The 27318-nt window shown below is 41.9% G+C and overlaps 1 protein-coding gene across 7 annotated transcripts; it reads left to right on the top strand.

Moving 5' to 3' along the window:
- Positions 1-143: 143 nt before the first annotated feature.
- On the top strand, positions 144-27109 carry RSPH3 (radial spoke head 3). Of its 7 annotated transcripts, none has more exons than XM_085857545.1 (10): positions 144-250; positions 579-741; positions 3846-3952; positions 4821-4908; positions 7307-7445; positions 13206-13351; positions 17311-17514; positions 19858-20020; positions 24135-24221; positions 24539-27109. In XM_085857545.1, exons 3-10 carry the CDS (start codon positions 3864-3866, stop codon positions 24709-24711), a joined length of 1089 nt encoding a protein of 362 aa, XP_085713671.1. In that variant the 5' UTR covers positions 144-250; positions 579-741; positions 3846-3863; the 3' UTR covers positions 24712-27109. The 7 variants fall into 7 exon arrangements, with proteins under 7 accessions (XP_085713671.1, XP_085713670.1, XP_085713669.1 ...); XM_085857544.1 differs by lacking the exon at positions 144-250 and adding an exon at positions 274-407; XM_085857546.1 differs by lacking the exon at positions 144-250 and adding an exon at positions 432-463.
- The last annotated feature ends 209 nt before the right edge of the window (positions 27110-27318 follow it).

Genomic DNA, 27318 nt, shown 5'->3' with positions numbered 1-27318 from the left:
CTCTCAACGTCACGTTCAACCGGCATGTGAGAAGAGGTGCGCCACGCCGTTTCCATGCCAACGATCCTACACCTCGTCGTTTGTCCTCCCAACGTCACGTTCAACCGGCTGTGAGAAGAGGTGCGCCACGCCGTTTCCATGCCAACGGATACATAGGAAAAGCGGGCCCGGATGGCGGATCGAACGCGCATTGATACGGCGGTGTCTCTCGAAACTGAAACCCAAAGGCGCAGAGATCTCCAGATCTCAGGTTGAATTATTTACACGAGACGTTTTTAACGGGCAGAGCGAGAATGTCTAAGGTTTGTGTCACGTTTAAAAACGGGCACCATTAACGGACTAGTTTGCGTGTCGGACGGACGCCCTTTTGGGGAGGCTGCGTGCTTCGGCCCTGACGCGGTCTTCAAGTATTTTATGATTTTCCATGATAAATCTGCTCTGTTTGTCTATCCGTGTGTTTTATGTCCGTTATGGGACGAATACTCGGGAGTATTTATCTAACAGGCTTTATATACCGATGTAGGCCCGAGAATCCGTGTTTTAAAGTGATTTACCGGTGTGTGTAACTCTTTTAACAGGTTCGTGATCGATACCTCGGCTCATATCGATGTGAGTATCTGATCGGAGCTCGGATTCGAGGATCACAGAGGGAGAGGAAAGTGGGACAGCTTTGGCGGTCATAGATCAGGAGGGAGCCCATCGAAACGACGTTGTCAACACCAATCATTCACCCATAAGGAGGTTTGTGAGAAAACCGGCACAATCGGCCTTTCCTGAGGATATCCTGTGGGTTTGACGAGAATAATTAGAATATAAATAAATAACACTTGTTCACTCATTCACTTACAAATGGATTTGTCCACTCATTCACTTACAAATGGATTTGTCCACTCATTCACCTCCTTTGAAATGGATTTGTCCACTCAGTCACTTACAAATGGATTTGTCCACTCATTCACCTCCTTTGAAATGGATTTGTCCACTCATTCACTTACAAATGGATTTGTTCACTCATTCACTTACAAATGGATTTGTCCACTCATTCACTTACAAATGGATTTGTCCACTCATTCACCTTCTTTGAAATGGATTTGTCCACTCATTCACTTCCAAATGGATTTGTTCACTCATTCACTTACAAATGGATTTGTCCACTCATTCACTTACAAATGGATTTGTCCACTCATTCACCTCCTTTGAAATGGATTTGTCCACTCAGTCACTTACAAATGGATTTGTCCACTCATTCACCTCCTTTGAAATGGATTTGTCCACTCATTCACTTACAAATGGATTTGTTCACTCATTCACTTACAAATGGATTTGTCCACTCATTCACTTACAAATGGATTTGTCCACTCATTCACCTCCTTTGAAATGGATTTGTCCACTCATTCACTTCCAAATGGATTTGTTCACTCATTCACTTACAAATGGATTTGTCCACTCATTCACTTACAAATGGATTTGTCCACTCATTCACCTCCTTTGAAATGGATTTGTTCACTCATTCACTTACAAATGGATTTGTCCACTCATTCACTTACAAATGGATTTGTCCACTCATTCACCTCCTTTGAAATGGATTTGTCCACTCATTCACTTACAAATGGATTTGTTCACTCATTCAACTACAAATGGATTTGTCCACTCATTCAACTACAAATGGATTTCTCCACTCATTCACCTCCTTTGAAATGGATTTGTTCACTCATTCACCTCCTTTAAAATGGATTTGTTCACTCATTCACTTACAAATGGATTTGTTCACTCATTCACCTCCTTTGAAATGGAATTTTCCACTCATTCACCTCCTTTGAAATGGATTTGTTCACTCATTCACCTCCTTTAAAATGGATTTGTTCACTCATTCAATTACAAATGGATTTGTTCACTCATTCACCTCCTTTGAAATGGATTTGTCCACTCATTCACTTCCAAATGGATTTGTTCACTCATTCACTTACAAATGGATTTGTCCACTCATTCACTTACAAATGGATTTGTCCACTCATTCACCTCCTTTGAAATGGATTTGTTCACTCATTCACTTACAAATGGATTTGTCCACTCATTCACTTACAAATGGATTTGTCCACTCATTCACCTCCTTTGAAATGGATTTGTCCACTCATTCACTTACAAATGGATTTGTTCACTCATTCAACTACAAATGGATTTGTCCACTCATTCAACTACAAATGGATTTCTCCACTCATTCACCTCCTTTGAAATGGATTTGTTCACTCATTCACCTCCTTTAAAATGGATTTGTTCACTCATTCAATTACAAATGGATTTGTTCACTCATTCACCTCCTTTGAAATGGATTTGTCCACTCATTCACTTACAAATGGATTTGTTCACTCATTCAACTACAAATGGATTTGTCCACTCATTCAACTACAAATGGATTTCTCCACTCATTCACCTCCTTTGAAATGGATTTGTTCACTCATTCACCTCCTTTAAAATGGATTTGTTCACTCATTCAATTACAAATGGATTTGTTCACTCATTCACTTACTTTGAAATGGATTTGTCTACTCATTCACTAACAAATGGATTTGTCCACTAATTCACTTACAAATGGATTTGTCCACTCATTCTCCTGTAAATAGATTTGTGTAGTCATTCATTTACTCACAAATCGATTTTAAAATTCATTCTCCTTTCAATGGATTTTTTTCACTCATTCATCTCCATCCAGTGGGTCTATTCGCAAATAGATTTTCCACTCATTCTCACTTACAAATTGATTTGTCCACCCATTCATCTGCTATCAAATCGACATGTACACTCATTGATCATTGTTTAGTAAAACTAGTACGTGCCCGTAAAAATAAATAAATAATAAATAAATAAATATTCAAACCGTGAGCAACAAACAACAACCACACAGGCCATTTCTTCGCTCTCGCGTGCCCGCACGTGCGTGGCCCGGAGGTTGGCATATTATTCGCAGTTACGATTATTCGCAATTTAGTTTTAATACCCAATTATTCAATTAGCGCCAAAGTATTTTACCTTTTCGCAATGTCGTGGCAAGGAAAAACAAAAAGAGAAGAGAAGAGAGAGAAAAAAATTTACTTCCTGGTTCGGAGCACACCAGCACTCTGATGTTACCGAAATTTATGCACCGTCTAATATGAAAACGATCATAACTTGGGGCATTGTGTTTATCTATAAATGCGCATAAGAAATCGAGAAATTATTAGAATACACGAAGACATCACTATCCGGAAGTCCGTACGTTGTAACCTGTAATGGCGAATGCGGCTGAGCTTCCCTTCCCCATCGGCCATGCCCACGCAACAACGTGTCTTGTCATTGGTTTGGTAAATAAATGGCCATAACTTGGGAAGCACTTGTCCGATTAATATCAAACCTTGAAAAGGCACATCCTCAGGTCCCCAGCAATATACCTGGCAAGTTTCAATGAGATCGGACCAGTGGTTGTCGAGAAACAGCGGTCACAGACGCACACACACACGCACACACACACACACACACACACACACACACACAGACACACACACACAGAGATTGCTGGAATTATAGATAGATGTCAGTGAGAGCCGAGGGGTAACGTTATTAGAAAGTCAAGGATTGTGAAGGAGTGGTGGAATCAGTTTGTCAACTCATTCACTAATTTACATCATATCTTTGCCTTGCGAATGACGTCACACATCAATGACATCATTTCCACGACACAAGTGATGCAATCATTAGTACCATGTAAAAATCCTGTTTTTGTTGTTTTGAAGTTTTGTGGACTGAACTTTTCTGTAACTTTTATGCTCAACTTCACTTATGTTATACGTGTCTTCATGTACGATTTACAGAAGCTCCCAGTTGGTGCAATGGCAACAGCTCTTCAACAGGCAGATCCCGCACAACTCTACAGCTTCACCAGCGCACCCAGGGTTTTACCAAACCGACGACATAGCCCGTGAGTACATCACCGGGAATGGCTACACTACCATCCAGGATAGCACCCTGGTATACCCTACAGGTAGCCGTATCACCATGCCTGGGTTTTATCTCACCTACATACTGCCTGAGATTATGAATAAAGGAAACAAAAGTGCACGAATAACCCTATCTGGCCCTTTCTACTCATACCACCAAATATTTAATCCTTCACATTTCCATAGTTTGGGTTCTGTTCTTGCATATGGCAGCTTGGCTGCCAGGTAGCTATCATTTCTTGAAGCACAGCTGTGCTGCTGATGTTATGCCCCTCTACCAGTACACTGGTACTCATTTCATCGACTTCAGGAGGATGACAGGCTGAGTCAACCCCACCTGGTGTTAATTCAGCAGCCAACAGGGCTCAAACTCAGGTCCCGAGGATCCCAAGCCAGCCATCCTAACCATTAAACCAACACCGGGCTTATAGTTTGGGTGAACTGGGATGACTGAGCTGATTCGACACGCTGAGCACTTTCCTCCAACTAGAAACACCCGCTCCCTACGGGAGCCATCAAGGGGGGGGGGGGTCATGTTATTATATTTATGCCTATTTTATTCTAAAGGGTCCCAGGATTACACACCCAAAAAATGGTTGCGATCGGTTCAGCCGTTTTTGCGGTACCTGGGAACAGACAGACGGACAGATGGTGAATTATAGTAAGATAAGGAGTCACTATGTCTCCTTGCGTCATCAGTTCTGTTTCTTGATTGGATGCGCTCCGCAAGCTCAATTGGTACAGTCGACCTTTGCGGTGTAAATTAATGATTCCGGACTTTAACGGGTGTGGTGTGGCATCAGATAATCCGACATCATTAATGTAATTTCTTTCACATTTTTGCTTCAGACGCAAGCATGCTGTTCACCATGGAAACATCATGTATGATCGGCGTGTTGTACGTGGAAACACCTATGCTCAGAATGCTGTTCTCGCAGTAAGGAACACCATATACATTTCCATCGCCTCCTCAGGCATATCTTTGTCAGGATGCCGAATATCTAAAGCACGTCAAGCAATCAAGACTGCTTGGTTTGCACACACTTTAAATCCATCCATTGTTGAAAGAATCTTCTATTCTCATCTCAGTGATCAACATGACTCAAAGACTCACTCGCACACAATTTACTGAGTGTTACATTTTCACCTGCAAGTAATGTCTACTGTGAGACTGCTGGAACCATTCTCCAAGCATCCACATCAGTGTCCCTTGATCACCACCAAAGTATAGTTTATATCAATATAGGAGGAAACAGAGACTAGTAAAGACAATAACTCTGCAGGCCGAAAGAGAATAAGAAAAGGACCTAACCATGAATATTAAACATTACAGCAAGACATTATTTAAGTATATAAGGGGAAGGGAGAGGGGTAAGAGGAGTGTGGGCTCATTGAGGAAAAGTACAGAAGAATTGTTGGACAATGCGGGTGAAATGGTAGGATTATGAAAAAATATATAATTGGTTCCACATTTTCTCAAGAACAGTCGGGGGAACTTCCAATAGGTGAGAATATCTGTCTCAGAGGTGAGCAAGGGCTTCTTGAAGAGGTCCGAGGAAGTAAAGAGTCGAGGAAGTGGAGAGGATGGATGTAAGAACAGAGGAGGCTGGGAGGATGTAAGTAGTGGAGAACCTCAGAGATCGCGACTGGAACCGTTATTATTGATAACTTATATCAATGATTTGGATAGTGTGGTTAAAAGTTGGCTTTCTAAATTTGCAGATGACGTAAAGCTTGGAGGTAAGGTGGGTAACAGAGAGGGTGGTGATCGGATTCAGGAAAGTATTGATATTTCAATAGATTGGGGAAAATATTGGCAGATGGAGTTTAACATTAGGAAATTTAAGGTGTTGGGAATGACACAAGGGGCAATCTTAGAGTGTGCCATGCAGGAGAAGGATTTGGGGAGTAAGCAGACAGCACAATGCCAGGTCGCTGCAGGTATAGCTAACAGGGTTTTCAGTTGTTTTCGTATGAGTATCAATTATAAATCAAAAGATGAAGTGCTTACACTGTACAATAATTTATTGAGGCTTCATCTGGAATATTGCGTACACTTTTGGTCATTACATCATCTGAGGAAGGACATAGCTCGCACGGGGGAGGGACAGCGAAGGGCAACCAGATTAATTTCGGGCCTAGCTAGATGAAGCGATGAAGAGCTGCTGACAGAGATAGGACTATACACTGAAAAGGAGGTGATTATGAGGGGATTTTCTTGAAATGTTTAGGACAACAAAGCGTATGAACAAAGTAAGTGAAGACTTTATCAAGAGAACAGACAGTGATAGGACCAGGGACCATCGTCTGAAAATATAGAAGAGGAAAGTTAAGACGGCAGTAAGGCAAGGAAGGGTCTTTCACTCAGAGTATTTAATGCATGGAATGGTCTCTAGAAATGTAGTGGCAGCAGAAAGAGTAGATAGGTTTAAATTGGAATTAGATAGGTACCTGGATCCATTAGAAATAGAGTGGTACATTGTCTTGGCAAGACTTCAGGTATCTTACGTGTGGATGGGTGATGATATCTGGGGTTGGTGCAGCACAGGCATAATGGGCCGAATGGCATCCTCCTGCACCAAAGTTTCTTGCATATCACCATTTTAGGAACACACACCTGTGTACTTAAAATATAGATTATTGCACAGTTTTACGGGCTGGCAGGATAGCTCAAAGGTAGCGTATTCACCTTTGAAATATCTACTGTATTTTGGGCTGGAATACCAACCTGACTATAAACTGTCATCCTGAGCTTTCACAGGTAGTGTGAAGCATTAATATGTGTGCCACCCCTTCAGTGGATGTTAAACTGGTTGTGCCATCTTCCGGCCTTAGTTTGTGTATGTTAAAAATCCCATGGTGTCCTTAGCAAAGAGTTGGTGAGTTACTCGCGGCACCATGGTCAAATTACAACTTCTTGCCTAACCTGTAGCACCTTGTGATGGAGTGTTGACCTGTCCAAGGTTGGTTCATGACTTGTTTGGGCACCATGATACGTTGTGAAGAGTATGAACAAACCTTCACCTTGACCCCTGACACAGGAAAGCATGATAAGAAGACCCATGCCAAAACTGTGACGATTTTCTGCGGCCTTTGAGGCTGAACTTTGCCTCCTTCATCATATCATGTCCTGGCAATTCTCGATGGAAACTTTTGAGCTTGGCTATTGGTACAAATATTGACTTCACCAGCTACTTTGTCTGTTTATCAGCTTCTTCTATTTCAAATATTTTCTTTATTGTAGAACCAGCTAAGATTGCCTGCTTTTGTTCTTCAGACGTTCTGACCCCGCCTCCCCCAACCCCATCCTCATCCCCCACCCCTTCCCTTCCTAGGACCAGAACATGCAGTCCAAACAGCAGGAAAGGCAAAGGCAGCATCGCCATTTGGAGTCGTTCCGCCACACCAGGGAGCTGCGCCACCCATCCACTCCATTGCCAATAGAAGGAAGAAAACACATTGATGTGCAGACAGGTATGTGGCATGTGCAGGAACTGTCACTCTGTAACTCCCCTTTGGGGCCATCTATTTATTACATGTGCTTGTGGGGAGGGAAGAAGCGAATGTTTCGCCACATTTACATATGTAATAAGTAAGTGGCTCCTTAAAGTATGTTTTGCCATCTTACTAAATTCTGCTTCAGGGCCGGTAGGACAGCTTACAGGTATGTGCCCTCCTTTTTAAGGTGCCAAGCCTGAGCTCCAATCTCGATCCAGCTACAAACTATCATCCTGGTGTTTCAGATGCAGTTTTATGCATCAATGTGAGCACCATCCAAATGAAGGACATAAAGCTGGAGGACCAGTCTGTCAGCACTGCTCGAGGTGATCGAGTTATTGTCAGCACTCTAAACCAATTACAATTTCCTGCCCAACTCACCTTCATTGACTGTCAGGCCTGCTGAGCCGTTTAGGAAAAGTATTTGGCCAAAAACGTTTCCCAGCCAACCCCACCAGACGGTGGGAATCATTTTGGACCATTAAAAAATATGTATCGGAACTCCATTTTGTTTCAATCTTTTCCTTCTGGATAACCTAATCTTCCAAACTAATATATAGATTTAATCTTTCCAAATTGATCAAACCACTTTCTATAAACATGGAGCATATTCCCAAACCTGGAATATTCTCTGCCTTTTACTGAACCATGATCTAAGACCCGTGGAGGATCTTGTACATACAGTGCCAAAAGAAAGTCTACATCCGCTTTCAAATTTTTCACCGTTGGTTGCCTTTATAGCCTGGAATGAAATTGCATCAAATCAGACGTTTTTCTACCTTGATTTACACTTCATAACCCACAACTTCCAAATGAAAAACAAATTCTACAAATTTCAGAAAATTAATTTAAAATACAAAACTAGAAGGGCACTTAGTAGAGCACATACCTCCGCCACGCAATGCCTGATCTACGAGAACATATCAGGCCCAATACATTTTTGAAATATGATGCTATATATCGGTTTTGGCCCGATCTCTCAATGGTGAAGAATTACTTTAAAAATTAAATAATTCTCGTATCCAGTTTCGAATTCAGATCTTCACCAAAATTGAAATCAACTCGTCCTTGCCACACACCCAACATGTCCACCAAGTTTTGTCCGAATTCATCCACATCTTTTTGAGATATCGTGCTATACATCATTTTTGGCCAATGGTGAAGAATCACTTTAAAAATTCTAGTAGTCAGATCCGGATCCGGATCTTCACCAAAATCTAATCAGTTCGTCCTTGTCACACACTGGACCTGAACACAAAATTTCATCTGAATCCGTCTGCAACGTTTTGAGATATCCTGCACAGAAAACAAGCAAACAGACAAACAAACAGACAGAAAGGGGTGAAAACATAACCTCCTTCACCTTCGGTAGTGGAAGTAACGAGAATATCTTGGTTGGAAAAGTGTCCACCCCCCTGAGTTAATACTTGGTGGAAGCACCTTTGACAGAAATTACAGCTGTAATTCTGTTAGGATAGGTCTTCACAAACTTTGCACACCTTGATTGGGTAAAATATTTGCCCATTCTTCTGGACGAAACTGTTCAAGCTCAGTCAAGTTGCATGGGAAGAGTTGATGGACAGCAATCTTCAAATAATGCCACAGATTTTCCATTGGATTTAGGTCGGGGCTCTGACTGTGCTCCAAGGGATATTATTTTTTATACCCATCCCCTGATCTGTGCCTTTCCACAACTTTATCCCGGAAGTCTATTGAAAGCTCCTTGGACTCATGGTTGAGTCTTTGCTGTGAAATGTACTACCCAGCAGAGGAAACCTGCAGGAACAGTTGATTTTATTCTCACATAATCACTACTATTTATTATATAATCACTAATCTCACATAATCACTACTATTTAACACAGGTGAAGGCCGATTAACTTGCTGTGTGATTTTGAAGGTGATTGGTTACACCTGAGCTAATTTACAATTGATATTATAAGGGGGGTGGACACATCCAACCAAGATATTCTAGTTTTGTATTTTTAATTAATTTTCTGAAATTTGTAGAATTTGTTTTTCACTTGGAAGTGCGATGTGTAAATAAAGGTGGAAAAAGTCTGAATTAATGCAATTTAATTCCAGGCAACAAAAAGGTGAAAAAAATGAAAGGGGGTATGGACTTTCTGGAGGCACTGTATATCACACTAGCAGGGGCTACCTGGTGCTGCCTTGGAGGGGGTGGTGATGGGGAGATTCCCGGCACTACCCGGATGGGTGAGCTTTCCCCGACAGTAGTTTTGGGACATGTTGGACATTAAAAAGCTATGGAGTTGTTCACCTCATGGTGGTTACCTTTTGCTTGGGGGCTGGCGGCAGCACTGCCTGACCCACATACAATATACACTTTATAGCGGCCTTTGGTGGCCTCAAAACGGACTTCAAGGCTACCGTGTGGTCGCTTTAAACCTTGCCTAGATTGTGAAGTACCTCTGCCCAAAATTTTGGGCTCCAGGTGCTACGGTTCAGCCGTGAAAGAATAACGCACAAACACTTTAAATTATTTATAAGATGTAGGACGAGGACATTCGGAGATATCTGAAGTCTCTTTCAACATAAAGGACAAGGACATTAACAGACTACAGAGAAACTAGCACCTACTTATGGGACTTGAACCTGGCCTATCCAGCATCATCAGCGAAATACCAAGATGGAAACAACAAATGGACCAAGTTTGTGTTATTGTCGGATCAATATCTGTTCCTGTTTTCTTTCCTCCTTTAGTCTCCCTCGTTTATTTTCCCCTTTTTATTTTAATGCAGGCCTCGTAGAATAATAATAATAATGTCAATTAGAAAGTCTCCACATAATGTCTTTCACCAAATCCAAGGTTGTGCCAATGTTCAAACCTCTTCTTGATATAATGACTGCTTTGTTTATTTCATATGACACTGTATTTGCATTTCAAAGCACATAAATAAAACATTATTGATCGCATGCCTTTTGTTTTGCATCTCAGGTAACTCGTGGTGGATTGGGCAGGGGGATGTGGGGGAAGAGAGCAGGGTGTTATTTAATGACAGTTCTTGTGTCTCACCACTGCTCGCACAATGTCGAAAGACTCAGAGTATCCCTTTATTATATTATATTATATTATATTACTGTATATATATATATATATATATATATATATATATATATATCCCTTTATTATATTATATTATATTACTGTATATATATATATATATATATATATATATATATATATATATATATATATATATATATATATATATATATATATATATATATATAATAAAGGGATACTCTGAGTCTTTCGACATTGTGCGAGCAGTGGTGAGACACAAGAACTGTCATTAAATAACACCCTGCTCTCTTCCCCCACATCCCTACACCCCTGATCGAAATCCGTGAATTTCTCTACTGAGGCCGAGGGGCCGAATCGCACTCCTGACTACCAATTTGTTGCGGACCGGTTATTGGCGATGAGCACGACCTCTAGATGGAGCTGCAGAGTCGCCTCCACCGAACACCCGGAATCTAGATCGTACCTTTCGGAAAACTCTGACAAGTACCAGTCCCCTACCGGACCGTGAATCGTCAATAATTCCACCACGTGGTACAGGGTTATTTGCCAATCTTCAAAATACCTAGAGCTCCACGTGGCGAGTTTACCGACTATTCACACCCTTGACGGCCCTCATAGGAGTCGAGCCGTTGGCGTGCTCAGCCCGTGCGCAACCCGAGCGAACGGTTGCCGAAGTTCCGTTGGTCCAAATGTACATTTACAGCGGCAACAGCCTTTATAATTCACCAACATGCATCACGCTAAGCTAATGGAAGAAACACAGCAACGAAGTGATACATTTAACACATGGGTTTATTTATAATGGGGGGAAGGAGGGAAGCACGCAAGAAGGCAGAGTTATCCGAATATAGAAGGAATAGCAATTTATGTACAAGCACTTATGCAGTTTTACTTAATAGACTGATGCCACACACACACACACACACACACACACACACACACACACACACACACACACACACACACACACACACACACACACACACGTACACCCAAGAACCGGTGGCCACAGCCTTTATTGAGGCCTCCAGCTCGGAGGGAAAGGCGAGTTGAAGATCAGAGCCTGCCTCGGACCTGTCCACCTCGTGTGGTCTTCGAGCTGGCGGGGTGGCGGGACTCAGACCTTTCGCGAGTGAGGCCAACGCGACAACCACTTGTGTCAGGCGAACGCGATCTCCATTCGTGTCACCCGTTTCTCTCTCCTGGTGCACCCACAGAGACACGGCGCGCAACCCTTGCGGTTCTGGTCGAGGAAGGATCTCTCAAAGTCTCTCTCTCTCTGTGGTCTGATCGTGCCGCACCCTTATTCACCCTGTCTCTGGGCGGGGGGGGGGATGCCTCCGCCCTCCCCGCTCTCCCTCACTGGACGGTTTTGGTGCTCAGAATCGCTCGTCGCCCTGTCACTGGGCAAAACGAGCGGCAAGTCTGTTGATTGGCCCGGGGGCGTGGTGACGTCACGCGGACCGTCTTTCTCACCATCGCGGGATCTGATTGGCTGAGCGGCGGCCCATAGCACGCTGATTGGCCGAGGGCCGCCGCGAGGCTCCTCCTTGAACTCCATCCAGCATGGCGTCGGCGTGAGGTGAAAGTGAGGGTGATGCTGGCGTTGTTGTAGTTATTGTTGGTGGTGTAAAAATAAAATAAAACCCTGACTATCAAAGTTACTCACAGCACATTTACATTTATTCACCCATTAAATGAGGGACGGGGACCCTAACTAAAAACACATACTTACCGATATAACCGTTCTATAGGACCTGTATGTTGAGTGCTCACGGCTTCCAGATTCGCAACAATACGTCTTTCACTTCTTAATGATGGATTTCACCGTACTCAAAGGGATAATGAGTGACTTTGAAATCTTCTTATAACCCTCTCCTGAATGGTGCTTCTCCACCACATTATGTCTGACTTCTTTGGAAATCTCCTTGGTCTTCATGTTCACCTTGTTGGTTGACCAAGTGAATTGCTCCTTAAAACCCTTAGATACGGTAAGTGTGGGAGCTTGATTTGTAAGTTAAACCACTGATTACAGACAGGTGAAACCTATTACACTTATTTTGTAACTTTTCAAACAAATAATTTGCTCTTGATGTGATTTATGGTTAATTAGGCAAAGGGTTGAGTATCTATACAACTGAGAATCATCTGAGTTTCTCTGTTAATCTAACTTATTCACATTTTATCTGCATTTTTTAGCTTTATCACTTTTGAGTAGTTTGTAAAGACCATATATTAAGTTTGATTTGAAAGCATCATGAAATCAGCTCAGTTGACATCAAAATGTGAAAAATTTGGAGGGTAATGAATACTTTTGCAGGCCACTATTTGTCGAAACAAACAGATGTAGACATAATTATAAAGTAGATATTGATTTAGATCTTCTAAACAATCTGCAGATGTAGTTTTGTTTGCTAAGTACAGATTCTTAGAATGATTTCTGAGTGCCTTTCTGTGCGGGTACAAATGTTGCTGTGTTTTTACAATTTACTGTCTGTATGTTTCATCTTCTGTAGAGACATGCAGTTCTTACACCTGAGCCATGATTCATCTGTTTTTGTGATTTTCGTAAGACAGGAATCAGTGCTGATATTATATGTACAAAATGCAGATTCTTTTGAAAACAAGGCCCTTAACTTATCCTCGGGTAAACATAACCAATGCTTGTGATTACCTGTGAATGGCAGATGTGTACCTGGAGGCTTTAGGGGAGGTTCTTCAGGAGAAAGACGTTCAGTGTCAGACAGACTTGTTCTTGGACCGCCCGGCTACACCACTCTTTATCCCAGCCAAGTCGGGTATTGATGCCGACACACAGATCCTTCCCGGGGAGGTATTTTGTTCAGTCTTGCAAGGAAATCCCCTTTGTTTGTTATTCGCTATATCATGATCATGTCATTGGTGTTACTATTATTGTTGTTGTTTTGAAAGACACAAACTCCTTGAAGTATTTGCACAGCATCCAAGAGTCGTGAGGATGAACCTTCCCTGAATAGGTTGCCACTTTGATGCAGGATGTTGTCGGCTAGACCAGGATGCCAGGCCCACAATAGCTTACTCTTGTAAAATATATAAAATATCTATCTTTAACATCCACCAGCAAATGCTCGTAGTTGGCATATCCAGCTTATCATCCTTCCAAAGGTCAGCACTCCTAATGATGCAATGTTCTGCTTGCAAAACACCAGGATGACCATAGGTTGGGTATGAAACCCAAACTCGACAACTGAAAGGTGATATGCTACCATGGAGCTATCCAGCCAGCCATATCATTATTACCTCCGCCACCGAAGGTGAAGGAGGTTATGTTTTCACCCCCTTTCTGTCTGTCTGTTCATGTACAGGATATCTCAAAAAGTTGTGGACAGGTTTGGTGTGTGACAAGGACGAACTGATTAGATTTTGGTGAACATCCAGATAATTTTTTAAGTGATTCTTCACCATTGAGAAATTGGGCCAAAATGATATACGAGGTCCATCTAAAAAGTAACGGGAGTGACTCCACAGAAATTTTATTCCAAAAAATATATTGAAATCACAGCTTGTCCCCTTTAAAATAGTTTCTCTCCAGTCTCACACACTTGTCCATCGAATCCTCTTCTTCCATGCTTCGATGTACCCCCGGAAGGCTTCTTCTGGAATCCTTCAGAGCTCCCTCGTCACAGCCCTTTTGATGGCCTCCACATCAGGAAATCGGGTCCCCTTGATCACCCCCTTGAGCTTGGGGAATAGGAAAAAAATCCCAAGGGGCCAAGTCTGGCGAATATGGGGGTTGCTCCAGAGTTGGCATGTTCCTCTGCACCAGAAACTGTCGGATTCTCAGGGCACTGTGAGCAAGGGTGTTGTCATAGTGGAGCACCCAGGCGTTGTTCTCCCACAGATCCCTCCTCTTGTCCCGGACTGATCTCATGAGGCGCCGGAGGATCTCCTTGCGCACGTATTGATTCACTGTTTGACCCTGTGGTAGAAACTCGAAGTGGATGATGCCCTTGATGTCAAAAAACGCGATGAGCATCACCTTGACCTTCGACTTCGACATCCTTGCTTTCTTTGGTCTTGGTGATGCCAGACTTTTCCACTGATGATTATGCCGTTTGGTCTCGGAATCGTATTTGAATATCCACGATTCATCGCCAGTAATGACTCTCCTGAGCAGGTATGGATCGTCCTCGAGACGCTCGATGATGTCTTGACAGACAGTGACTCTTTGCTGTTTCTGGTCATCAGACAACAGCTTGGGGACCATCTTTGCGCACATCTTGCTCATTTCGAGATTTTCAGTGATGATGCTCCAGACAGTGTTGTTGTTGATGGAAAGTTCCTCAGCAAACATCCGCACTGTGAGTCGACGATCTGCGCGCACCATCTGCTCACATGCTCGATGTTGTCTGCCGATCTGCTCGTTGGAGGTCTTCCAGACCGTGGATTGTCTTCAACCTCCTCCGGTCCCTCTTTGAACCTCTTGTGCCATTCAAATGCACATGTACATGACATTGTTTCTTCCCTGTAGACTTGCTGCAGCATTGCGAAGGATTCGGAAGGTGTTTTGCCAAGCTTGGCAAGAAAATTCAGATTGGCTCTCTGCTCACGACTCATAGCGCGACTACTCAGACAACGTGTAAAGCACGACCTGTAAAAAATCACACAATGAGCGCAGTCAACCATCACCAATCATATATATTGCTGGAATGTTGCGAAAGACTGTGAAGCAACCCGTTCATTCAAGTTGTGTAAGTGGAGCACACAGCAGGCTCAGTCCCGTTTAATTTTCAGACGGACCTCGTATTACACGATATCTCAAAAAGTTGTGGATGGATTCGGATGAAACTTGGTGGACAGGATCTCTGTGTGTGTGTGTGTGTGTGTGTGTGTGTGTGTGTGTGTGTGTGTGTGTGTGTGTGTGTGTGTGTGTGTGTGTGTGTGTGTGTGTGTGTGTGTCACAAGGATGAAATGATGCAGTTTTGGTAAAGATCTGAATCCGGGTCTGGATATGAGAGTTATTTAATTTTTAAAGTAATTATTCACCATTGAGAGATATGGCCAAAAACGACATGGTACTGTATGGCATGATATTTCAAAAATGTATTGGGCCCGATATGTTATCGTGGTTCAGGCATTACATGGCGGAGGTATGCTCTCTACCGAGTGCTCTTCTAGTTATGATTATTATTGTTATTATTAATATTTATTTCTACAGGCAGAGTACCTGATGTACGAGAAATCTTTTTTCAAGCATGCAACATGCACTTCTGACACATCCCTTTATTTGTGCAGTGTATAAGCAAAAAACCGCTGCCTCAATCTCTCCAGAAAATAAAAAATAATAACCCAGGTTATTTACATGAATCAAAAACATGCATACTGCGTCTGTGCATATATAATACATCGTAGTCATATAGCTCGGATAATTCCAATTTCACGAGCCCATAGGCTGACACCAAAGGCCTGAAGCCTGAGCCCTAGATGTACTTTCACCTTACACATTGCCCATGACACATATTGGCTCCAACCTTCAGATATTTGATGATCCGTTTAACAGTCGCTTAGGTTGTTTTTCCACTGAATGGAAAACTTATTGGGAGGGCATGGCAATTGTTAATAAGACACTTCCGAAGATGTTTTAAGCTGATCAAAATGGCGGATGTATGATTTTTTTTTTCATGTTACAATTATGGGTGGAGTCAGTCCTGCTGTCCAACCAATGGTTACAGAGTGGACATACATACATATGTGCCATCGCTCCATTATAATATGAATACTTTATTAGCATTACCAGCATTATTTATTAATTTTATTTAATTGCTCATGCCTCACCAAGTGTTAATGGGACCAATTTTGGTTGTACCAAGAGGACTCATTAAACTCCAATGTAAAATGAATTTTTTTTCCTGCATGCTTATTCTCATTATATTGACAATTATTGGAGTAAACATGTCAGGATGTAATTGTCTTTGCACAATACATTAGCTGAGATAAACACGCTCACCAATGAGTTCCTAGATCCAGGGTTCTATATTTGCATGCAGATCTTGGGTTCTTGTGGACACGCTGCATTGTGTCTCTCCTCTTGTGTTTTTCCCTCCAGTCCTTCAAGAGGCCCGAGCAGTCCATTAGCAGCTCGTGTCCTCTTCCATGTCCATCCATGAGCTCTTCTATGCCCATTAACCCCTTTCACCCTTTCTGCAACATTTCTCCTTGTGCTGATGCTTGTCTGTTTGTCCTCTGTCCACTTGTTTCCAAGCTCTTCTATGACCTTTGACTTGTGTCCAAACATGGAAGTTGTTTTGCCTCTCAAATTGAGCCAATAAATAATGGGCTTGCCCGCTGAATGATGTTTCCAATTACCTGGTTAAGGGATAGGTTGGTCCCAAGGCGAGTTGGCCAAGATAAAATGCAACCGATCAATTCAAAATATTGCTTTGTTATCTTTGTATGATTCAAGCAGTTATTGAGGAGTTCATTTTGTGGAATTTTACTGTAAATAAATAAGGCGTGCCAAGTTATATCTCAGTGGTGTTTGATGTAATTGATTTTTGGGGGGGCACCACATACACGCTGTATAACTTTGTACAAGCCAGTACTCGGGAATCATTGTTACATGAGATCTGTACCAGAGAAGCCAACCATAGCTTGCAGTTTATGTCTTGGGAGGTAGAATATATGGCATTCTGTGTTAATTCGTTTTGTTTAATTGTTGTTTGATTCTGTTTTTTAATTAAGCATTACAGCCAATTAAGCATCCCTTCGGTAGGCCAACATGTTGAAGAAAACTTATTCTTTAATTGTTCCCAGCTATTTGATTTTGACCTGGAGGTGCGCCCAATAGTTGAGATGCTTATTGGGAAGATTCTTGAGCAGTCCTTGTTGGAAGTCATGGAAGAAGAAGAGTTGGCTTCGTTACGGGCCAGGCAGCAGGTTTTTCATGAACTGCGCAACGCTGAAACTGCCGAGACAAAGCGTCTTGAAGAGATGGAACAGCGCAGGCAGCAGGAAAAGGTACAAGTGGTCAAAAGTTATTTCCTATATTCTCTTGTAATCACTCTTCCTTCCTTGTATTATTACAGTGATCTAAGGCTCTTCGTGGATTTTCTTTAGTAAATCATATGCAGGACAAACACATAAGTAGACATCAGTAGACTTTAGCCTGAATTACAAGGATAATGGGAGACAAATAAATGGACAAATACATGGAGTATCCAGGACATGACCCTGGGTTACTGAGCATGAGGAGCCACTGGTTCAGATGAGAACACAATAAACAAGCAAATCCCATACATCATTCCCAACTTAAACATTTTGTGTACTGTTGACAATTCAAATCAGTTTTCATTGTCCTTACTGTTGGAGCCTGACATTCACAGTTCCGATATTCTTGTATCCTCAATATTCATGTTTCAAAAAATGTGACCTGCTTCTTCATTCGCGACCCTGTGCTTCATGTATTCATGGTTTTTCATGAGATTTTGGATTTTTCCCTTCTGAATCACGAACCGCCAGGAACCTATCCCCCTTTTTCCCATTGAAACAATGCCCCAAAATTCACGGATTCGACATTCGCGGAATTTTTCAGGAAGGTATCCCTTGCGAATGTTGAGGTCTGACAGTTACTCAATATCCCAGATTCCACAACCAGCACCTCAAAGTATCGTCTGTCCTCACAATGTTGGAAAAAGCAACTACTTGAATGGCCTTGTCTGTGCTCAATATTTATCTGTAAGAACAAAGACAACAATATATAATCTTACTTGTTCCATTGTTATTAGGTACCATTAGTATCATGGTGTTTCACCTTTCAACAGTCCCTCTGTGACTCTTCATTTTGACATTATTTACCAATGTCAGCCCCACAAACTTCAACTTTTATAAATGTGCTCTTAGTTTTTTGTTCCCTTGAGCAATTTTAATAAAATCTTCATATAAAATAATTATCTGTGGTCGAACCACATTGGACTTGCTTAACATCAGCCCCTAACCAGGGGCAGAAAACCGTGTTCCCAACCAGGTTGCTCTTATTGAAAGGAAAGTAACACGTGCCTGACAAGTTTTACTTCTTGTTTAAATAACTTGTACACAATTGTGTTTTGGTCCACTTAACTGAAAAACTTACTGAATTGTTATGTCTCTGCTGATGAAGTCGCCGGAGGCATCATGTTTTCCGATGTCCATCCGTACGTCTGTCCATCCATGCTAATTTTCTTTGTGTTCTCTACAACCTCTTATCCGATGACACAACAATGACACAAAATTTTCACTATAGGTGCGAGTGCTCATGTAGAATGTTTTCATGATAATTACGACATCATTAGGTCACGTGGTGTGGCAGTCATGTTGGAAAATACAAAACAAAAAACTTTGGACCTCTGTATCGCTAAAACTGCTCCATGGAAAAAAATTATACTTGGCACATGTGAAGTACTCCACATGGGAATTAAGTGTGATTTTTTTTTGATGATGTCATTGGTGGCTTTGTTCTGACATCATAATTGCATACGTTGAGTGCTTTATCCGATCAATACGAAAAATTTTGAGGGTCATCTAAGGCTAAATTGTATGGGGGAAAAAATTCATTCAATTGAACATAAAAACATTCAAAATTCTTCTCCAAAACGGCTGAACAGATCGAGGTGAAACTTTACAGGTATGATTGCATATACATGAGGAACAAAAAGTTCTCCACCTATGACATCATAGGTCACATGGTTTGGCAGCGATAATTTTTTTGAAGAATAAACCTTTAAAAATCTTCTTCTCCAGAATGGCTTGACAGATCGAGGGGAAACCTTACCCACATGTCCCCCGATTCTTGGGATAGTGGATTGTTCATGAATATAGGTTACATGGTCTGACAGCCATATTGGATTGATCAAAAATCCTTAAAAAATTATTTCCCTTGAACCACTTCATCAATCGACGTGAAACATCACAATTATGATCTAGTAGTGATGGGGAATACGAGTTTTAAATTTCCACCTGATTGGACACATGGTCTTGCATCCAGAATTATTTAGTATTTTGAATGTGTGTTCAGAGATTTAAATCAAACTTGTTACAAGTATTATAATGATATAATAATGTGGGTGGAGGCATACCTGCTGATGTCACGATGTCAAAGAGTGCCCTTCTAGTTTTACAAGCTTTAACTTTAAATAGTAAATTATCTTTTAATAACAACCTCAACTTACCTTTTTCTTACCTTTCCTTTAATCTGTCCTTCCCTACCTTTGAAGAGAAGTCTGTCTTCATTCCATCCTTTTCTCTTTTTTTCCACAGTTTTTCTCTCGATCAATCTTTATCTACGTTATCTGCATGATGCTAAACAAACAGTGTATGTCATCCCAGGATATGCGCAAGGAGCAGGAGGAGAGGAGGGTAGAGAAAGAGAAAGACACTGCTTACAAGATGGCGTCACGTGCCTTTGCTCATAACTACCTTTCCAACCTCATCCCGGCAGTGTTTTCCTCACTACACGCACAGGGATACTTTTACGATCCCATTACAAGGGGTGAGATGTGCCTTTCACTTAATGCCCTCATTTTGATCTTCATCACTTTCCCTTCTTTTGTCTCATATTACTTTCCTCGTCACTCATTTTGCTTGAACGTTGTGGTAATTAATCTTTAAAATGTGTTTAACTTTGATCATTTGTCAGTTGTCATGTGGAAAAACAACGATGTGCTTGTATGGATTGGGCTCAATCAAATGCTTACAGGGTTTGGGCCGAAACAAAGCTTATTGTGATTGGGCCCAAACATTTCCCAGGTATCCATTCATTTGCTCGTTTGTCGAGTTGTTCCTGCTCTACCTCTTGAGCTAACATGACACATTTGGTTACTTGCAGGGCCGGATTTAGGGTGGGACCAACGGGACATTGGTCCAGAGCCCAAACTCCAGGTGGCCCACAAAAAACATTTGATGCACTTATTTATTTATTAAGCTTGTATTATTTATTCCCTTGTTGACTCAAAGGTAGCAGAGCCAGGGAAGTGGTATATGGGGTCACATCTGCTATTGCTATGTAAGGCTGGCAATTCGACTTTCCCCATCCAGTTTGTGATAAATTTGTGTTAATGTTCCATCACAATCATTTTATCAATTCGATATCACTTTAAAGGCCTGAGTCACATTTGCCACGGCGGCCGTGGGGTCTCCAAAATCTACGGCCATTAGCAATTATACGGCAGCCATAGTATTTCCACGGTCACACAATGTAGCAGTCACATATGTTTTTATTTTTCGGGGAGCCGCACGGCGTATTTATAAATTATGGAGACCGAAAACGTGGGGGTGCCGTACGGTCTTTGATTTGATGTCGCACGGTGACCTTAGGGCGTTCCTGCGGCGGCCAAAGAATTTTCAAGGCATACGCAAGGTGCCCGCAAGGCGACCGCAGGGGGACCGCAGGGGGACCGCAGGGGGGCCCGAAGGCGAACGTGCGGCCAGACGGACGGTAACCAATGGGTTCTTTTTTTTACCAGTTCTTTTTTTTCAGCTTGTCGAATTGCTACGGCGAACGTAGAAATGAAAAAAGTTATAACTCCACGCTATAATTCCATGGCGACCCCTACGGCCTGTAAAATATAGCCAAACGGCGTAGGGCCATCCTGAGGCCACCGCAGAAACTCTGCGGCCGCCGAATGTTTCTGTCAATTCAGAGGGCGTATGGCCACCATATCCTCTCCGTAGAGCAAATGTGACTTTGGCCTTCAGCTCTAATTGATAATTACCTCCACCCACCAAAGGTGGACGGAGGTTATTTTATCACCTCTGTCTATTTGTTTGTGAACAAAATATCTCAAAATATGTGCACGGATTCGGACGACATTTGGTGGAGAGCTTGGGTATACGACAAGGACGAAATGATTCGATTTTGGTGAAGATCTGAATCCAGATGCAGATCCGAGAATGTTTTAAATGGATTTTCACCATTTAGTGATGATGTGGCTAAAACGATATGTTGTATGATATCTGAAAATGTTATGGATGGATTCGGACGAAACTTGGTGGATGAGTTGTTCGGTGACAACAACAAGCTGATTAAATTTTAGTTCAGGTCAGAATCCAGATCTGGACCATCAGTGAGATACAAAATGTAAACTAATCAGCTTAATGGAGGTATGTGCTCCACCGAGTGCCCTTCGAGTTTGAAATATTTTTACTTTTAATTTATCTTCAGTTTTTTGTTTTTTTTTATAGTGTTGTAGTGAAATCTTTATAGCTCTCTACACAGTAATGCTCTTTAAAAATAATAATTTCTCTTCCCACTACATTTCAAGGTAAGTGGTGGTGGGTGGGGGAGCTCGACTACTTGAATGTCCTGGGGGCTGTTAAACTGAAATCTGGCTCTGGTTACTTGATAAGGTCACTGTGGGTAATAAGGCCCACTTAAGACAAAAAAAAAGTTGAAAAGTATTTTTTTGACAAAAATGAAATGATGCACAGTGAACTATCAGAAGGTATATCAGCAACCAATATCCAAAAATACTGAGCAATTGGACCTTCCACCAATTCATAATTGATAATAATTAAACATAACTGATAACACACATATATATATATATATATCTCTCTCTCTCTCTCTCTCTCTCTCTCTCTCTCTCTCTCTCTCTCTCTCTCTCTCTCTCTCTCTCTCTCTCTCTCTCTCTCTCTCTCTCTCTCTCTCTCTCTCTCTCTCTCTCTCTCTCTGCCTTAATACCCACTGCTTGGGTACGATGACATATCTCCATAATATTTCCAGTTTGCAGACATACTTGACATACTGAATGAAAACCTGCAAATCCTATACATTCAAAAACACATAAACGTGACATAAAATACACCGACACATATCCAGCTGCCAATCTTGGCCCTCCAGTAAATATTGCTTGACTCATCCTCTAATATCCCTCCACGATGAACAAACAAACGGGACTTCATCATCATATGCTCACCTTACACAGTCTTCAACATGTTGGCATGTGCTAATCTGTGCATCTCTCTACACATGTCCTAAATGTTGGGTTGACCTTATTACCCACACCCTCCCGATTCATGCAATTGGTGGTCTCTCGTGGAACAATGATGAATTTCACATGGGAATTACATCTGATTGAGAACTTCATAAAAATTTCTTCCAAGCTTGAATGTTCCTGTTTTCTATATACTGAAAATGTGAGTACGCAGACTTATTTTCTATGTGGAAAACGACAAACAGTGCCTTCAGAAAGTATTCACACCTCTTGACTTTTTCACATTTTGTTGCTACATCCTGAATTTTAAAAGGATTGGAAATCATTTTTTTGTCACTGATAGAAAGAAAATACACCATAATAATAAAATGAAAACACATTTTTAGAAATTTTCACAAATTGATTAAAAATGGAAAGCTGAAATGTCTTGCATCAATAAGTATTTAACCCCTTTGGTATGACACTCCAAATTCAGCTCAGATGCATCCAATTTGCTTTGATCATCCTTGAGATGACTACACAACTTGATTGGAGTCCACCTGTGGCCAAGTCAATTGATTGGACATGATTTATAAAGAAACACACCTTTTTTATGAGGTCCCACAGTTGACGGTGCATGTCAGAGCAGAAACTCCACCATGAAGTCGAGGGAAATGTCCGTAGGACTTCCTGATAGAATTGTGAGGAGGCATAGATCTGGAGAAGGGTATAAAACAATTTATAGAGTGTTGAAAGTTCCGAAGAGCAAAGTGAGCTCCATCATTAGGAAATGAAAAGAATATGGAACTACCCAGACTGTTCCTAGAGCTGGCTGTCTGACCAAACTGAGCAACTGTGCAAGAAGGACCTTAGGCAGGGAAGTGACCAAGAACCCAATGACCACTCTGACAGAATTACAGCATTCCTTGGCTGAGATGAGAGAACCTGTTGGAAGGACAACAGTCTGTGCAGCACTTCATCAATCTAGGCTTTATGGGAGAGTGGCCAGATGGAAGCCACTCCTGAGAAAAAGGAACATAACAGCGCACCTGGAGTTTGCAAAAAGGCAAGTGAAAGACTGAGAGCATGAGGCAAAAGATTCTGTGGTCTGATGAGACAAAAATGGAACTCTTTGGCCTGAATGTAAAGCGCTACATCTGGCGGAAACCGAGCATAGCTCATCACCCATCTAATACCATCCTGACTGTGAAGCATGGTGGTGGTAGCATCATGCTATCAGGATGCTTTCAGCGTCAGGACTGGGAGACTTGTCAGGATAGAGGGAACAATGAATGGAGCCAAATACAGGCAAATCCTTGAGGAGAACCTGCTTCAGAGTGCAAAAGACCTGAGACTGCAGTGAAGATTTACATTCCAACAGGACAATGACCCCAAGCATACAGCCAACGCAACACTGGAATGGCTTCAGAACAAGAATGTGGAAGTCCTTGAGTGGCCCAGCGAAAGCCCAGACTTGAATCCCATTGAGAATCTGTGGAAAGACTTGAAGATTGTTGTTCACTGACACTCCTCATCTAACTTGGCAGAAGTTGAGCAAATCTGCAAGGAAGAATGGGAGAAAATTCCCATTATTATTGGGCCTTATTACCCGCTGGGCCTTATTTCTCAAAGTCACATTCGGTGCAAAACTTAAACTGTTACTTACTAAATCTGCTGCTTACATTTTTGCAGATGTGGAAAGCACTTTCCTGCCTTGGGTGGTGGATGCTGTGCAGCAGCAGCTGCGCAATAGTGCGGTAGCAAGCTGCATCTTGGATGGTAAGGGTCATCTTTACTTCATTCTCATTTCTGCACTGAACCTCTCATTTATCTTCCCTTCTTACCCCCCCCTCCCCCTCCTCCAACCTGTCCCCTAACCCACAGATGCGTTTTTGTACATGCTGCTTTCACTACTGTTGTGCATTGTTTTAATTGGCTTGTTTATTCGTTTTTTCTGTAAATACTTTTTTTAATGATTTCTGGAAAGACAATTCCGTTTTTTGGCTTTTTAGCTGACTTTTTTGGCTTTATTTCTTTATTTATTCATTGTCTCACTGCTGCTCTTACCTCCTCTCATCTCCTTGCCGCTCATTCAGATATCGTACGGGACGTGGTGCAGAAGCGTATAGAGAAGTGCACGCAAAATGGGATACAGAAGTGCACGCAAAATGGTCACACCGAGGAGAGCTGCAAAATAGATGAGGAGGAGAGCTGCACGCAAGATGGTGACCACGAGTACGATGACAACAAGAAGGATTCCATCGAATAGGGTGCAACGTATTCAGAAGTCAGTTTAGAACTCTGCATTTTAGGAGTAGGATGGATTTGGTGTTGGAAAGTTTCATTCATTAAATAATAATTGGTAGAATTAGACTTGCACCACTACGTCGTGAATTTGGATGGAATATGCATTCCTGTACTGCACTGTGTATGTGAATTGACTGAAGCCGACTGGATTCATTTATCACTTTGCTCAAGTAGATTGAGGCGAAATCATTGAAATTTTCTGGATTCCATAAGATTTTAATGGATCCTTTTAGGATGTTATGAGGTTGTGATGTAGTTATTAAAGGGTTGTTGCAAACTTACCCACAATAGTACATGCACTATTTGTTTGCATAACCTTTAACCCTTCCAAAAAATAATCAAGAATTACAAATGTCAGTGTGTGTCATGTATTTGTGCATATGTCTCCTTCAAAACTCCAAAACCATGAAACCTATCAGTCCAAAACTTTGCTTGCATACTAAGGCCTAAGTCACATTTGCTCTACGGCGAGGATACGGCGGCCGTATGCCCTCTGAATTGACAGAAACGTGCGGCGGCCACAGAGTTTCTGCGGTGGCCTCAGGGTGGCCCTACGCCGTTTGGCTATCTTTTACAGGCCGTAGGGGTCACCGTGGAATTATAACGCGGAGTTATAACTTTTTTCATTTCTACGTTGGCCGTAGCAATTTGACATGCCGTAGTTGTGACGTAGTTGTGTTCCACGTCGACCGTACGTAGGGCGTACGATGGACTTGCGTTATTCGTGCGACTGCCGTCATCTCTTATCAATGAAAAATGAATTTTGCCCTAAAAACCGAATACATTTTAAAAAACCGAACACAACGAAGCGTTCATGTTTGTTCACGTGTCTCCCCCACCTGTTCGACCCACATCTTCGCGCTTTGTTCATTTAGTTCGTCGGTGGAAGTACTCGTGAAAGCATCTCTCGTGTGTCGATCGCAACTTTTCCTCGTGTTTTCACCTTGATTTGTGCTGTTTTTGTTTTTTTACTCATCTTGTGTTTTAATTAATAACAAAAATGCAATCCGATCACGTGATTTGACGGACTGTCGGGCAACGATTTAATTTCACAGAAAAACCGGTTGTAATTTGGAATATCCATGATTACCTCAGCCCGATGCATTTGATGAAATTGATTGTGGTTCTGGGGGCATCATGTTTGATGAGCTGCCCTGGGGGCAGCGCTCACAGAGTGTGCGAGCGATCGGAACCCAGGCCGGAGCTCGAGCCTGTGTGAACCTTTGGATGTGGAGATTGTACCAGTTTACATATAATACACCGCCACCGAAGGTCATTTGCTCATCTTATTTTACCTTAAACATGGGGAATTTCAGTTGAAAGTGTCTTGAAAGTGGGTTTTCTTGGGGTCCAGGAACAGATTAATTCACTCCATTATTTCTTATTGGGAAAATAGTTTGGGAATCGAACTTTTTGCAATCCAAACAGCCTCCTGGAAAGAATTAAATTCGGATTCTGGGGGCACCACGTACTGGTATATTCCGAACTGTTATATTTTTATTTCAGTAAAAAAAGAACTGGTATATATATACCCACTCGTTACTGTCTGTCTGGCCGCACGTTCGCCTTAGGGCCCCCCTGCGGTCACCTTGCGGGCACCTTGAGGCTACCTTGCGTCTGCCTTGAAAATTATATGGCCGCCGCAGGGACGCCCTAAGGTCACCGTGCGACATCCAATCAAAGACTGTACGGCACCCTCACATTTTCGGTCTCCACAATTTCTAAATACGCCGTGCGGCTCCCCGAAAAATTAAAACATATGTCACTGCTACATTGTGTGACTGTGGAAATACTGCGGCCACCGTATAATTGCTAGTGGCCGTAGATTTTGGAGACCCCACAGCCGCCGTGGCAAATGTGACTTAGGCCTAAGGGAAATACAATGAAATGCACGAGTGAAAATTGAGTGGGTAAATTTAAACACCCCTTTTGAAGATCATTAACAGGGTTTTCATCAAGAAAAACTTTTTTAAAAAGGCTTATCCTTGGTCAGCCTGCTTTCACCTCGCAGGAGTCTTAAGCCGCCATTTTGTTTCGGCCTTCTCAAAAATGCCTTGCCTTGGTACAGACAGCAATGGTTTGTTAACAACAAAGTGCTCAAAATGTTTTTTTTTCACTTTCCTCACTCATATCATTGAATGCCTGATCTTCATACCGACGAATTGCTGTATACATCAATTTTGTGGGTGCTAAAGTTTTCAAATTAGGAGGTTGGAGTGATTTTATGCATCATATGATACAATTTTCCATGATGGACCGCAATGGAGTAATTACAGTATATAATCTAAATCTGTCTACGGATTTCAGGATCGGATCTCGTGGACTAAATAAGTGTCAAAATCTGGCGTGACATCTGAAAATTTAAAAAAAAATAGCAATTCTTATAACTAAGTCTATTTACATATTTACTTTAAGCAAGCAAGGCTCCCTCCTTCTCCATATTTACACAATAAAATGTGAAATTGCCAAAGTATTAAACTTACCTTTTTCTACTGTTCGGACAATTATATTGAGTAAACAAAAGATTAAGGGATGTGCCAAAATGTATCTCATATGAGTGCAACAAAAA

Source organism: Eptatretus burgeri, chromosome 15 (assembly GCF_056783735.1).
Source record: "Eptatretus burgeri isolate ZD-2024b chromosome 15, Ebu_testis_v1, whole genome shotgun sequence".
Classification (NCBI taxonomy): Eukaryota; Metazoa; Chordata; class Myxini; order Myxiniformes; family Myxinidae; genus Eptatretus; species Eptatretus burgeri.
Note: the sequence above shows the minus strand (reverse complement) of the source record. Positions and strands in the feature narration are given on the sequence as shown.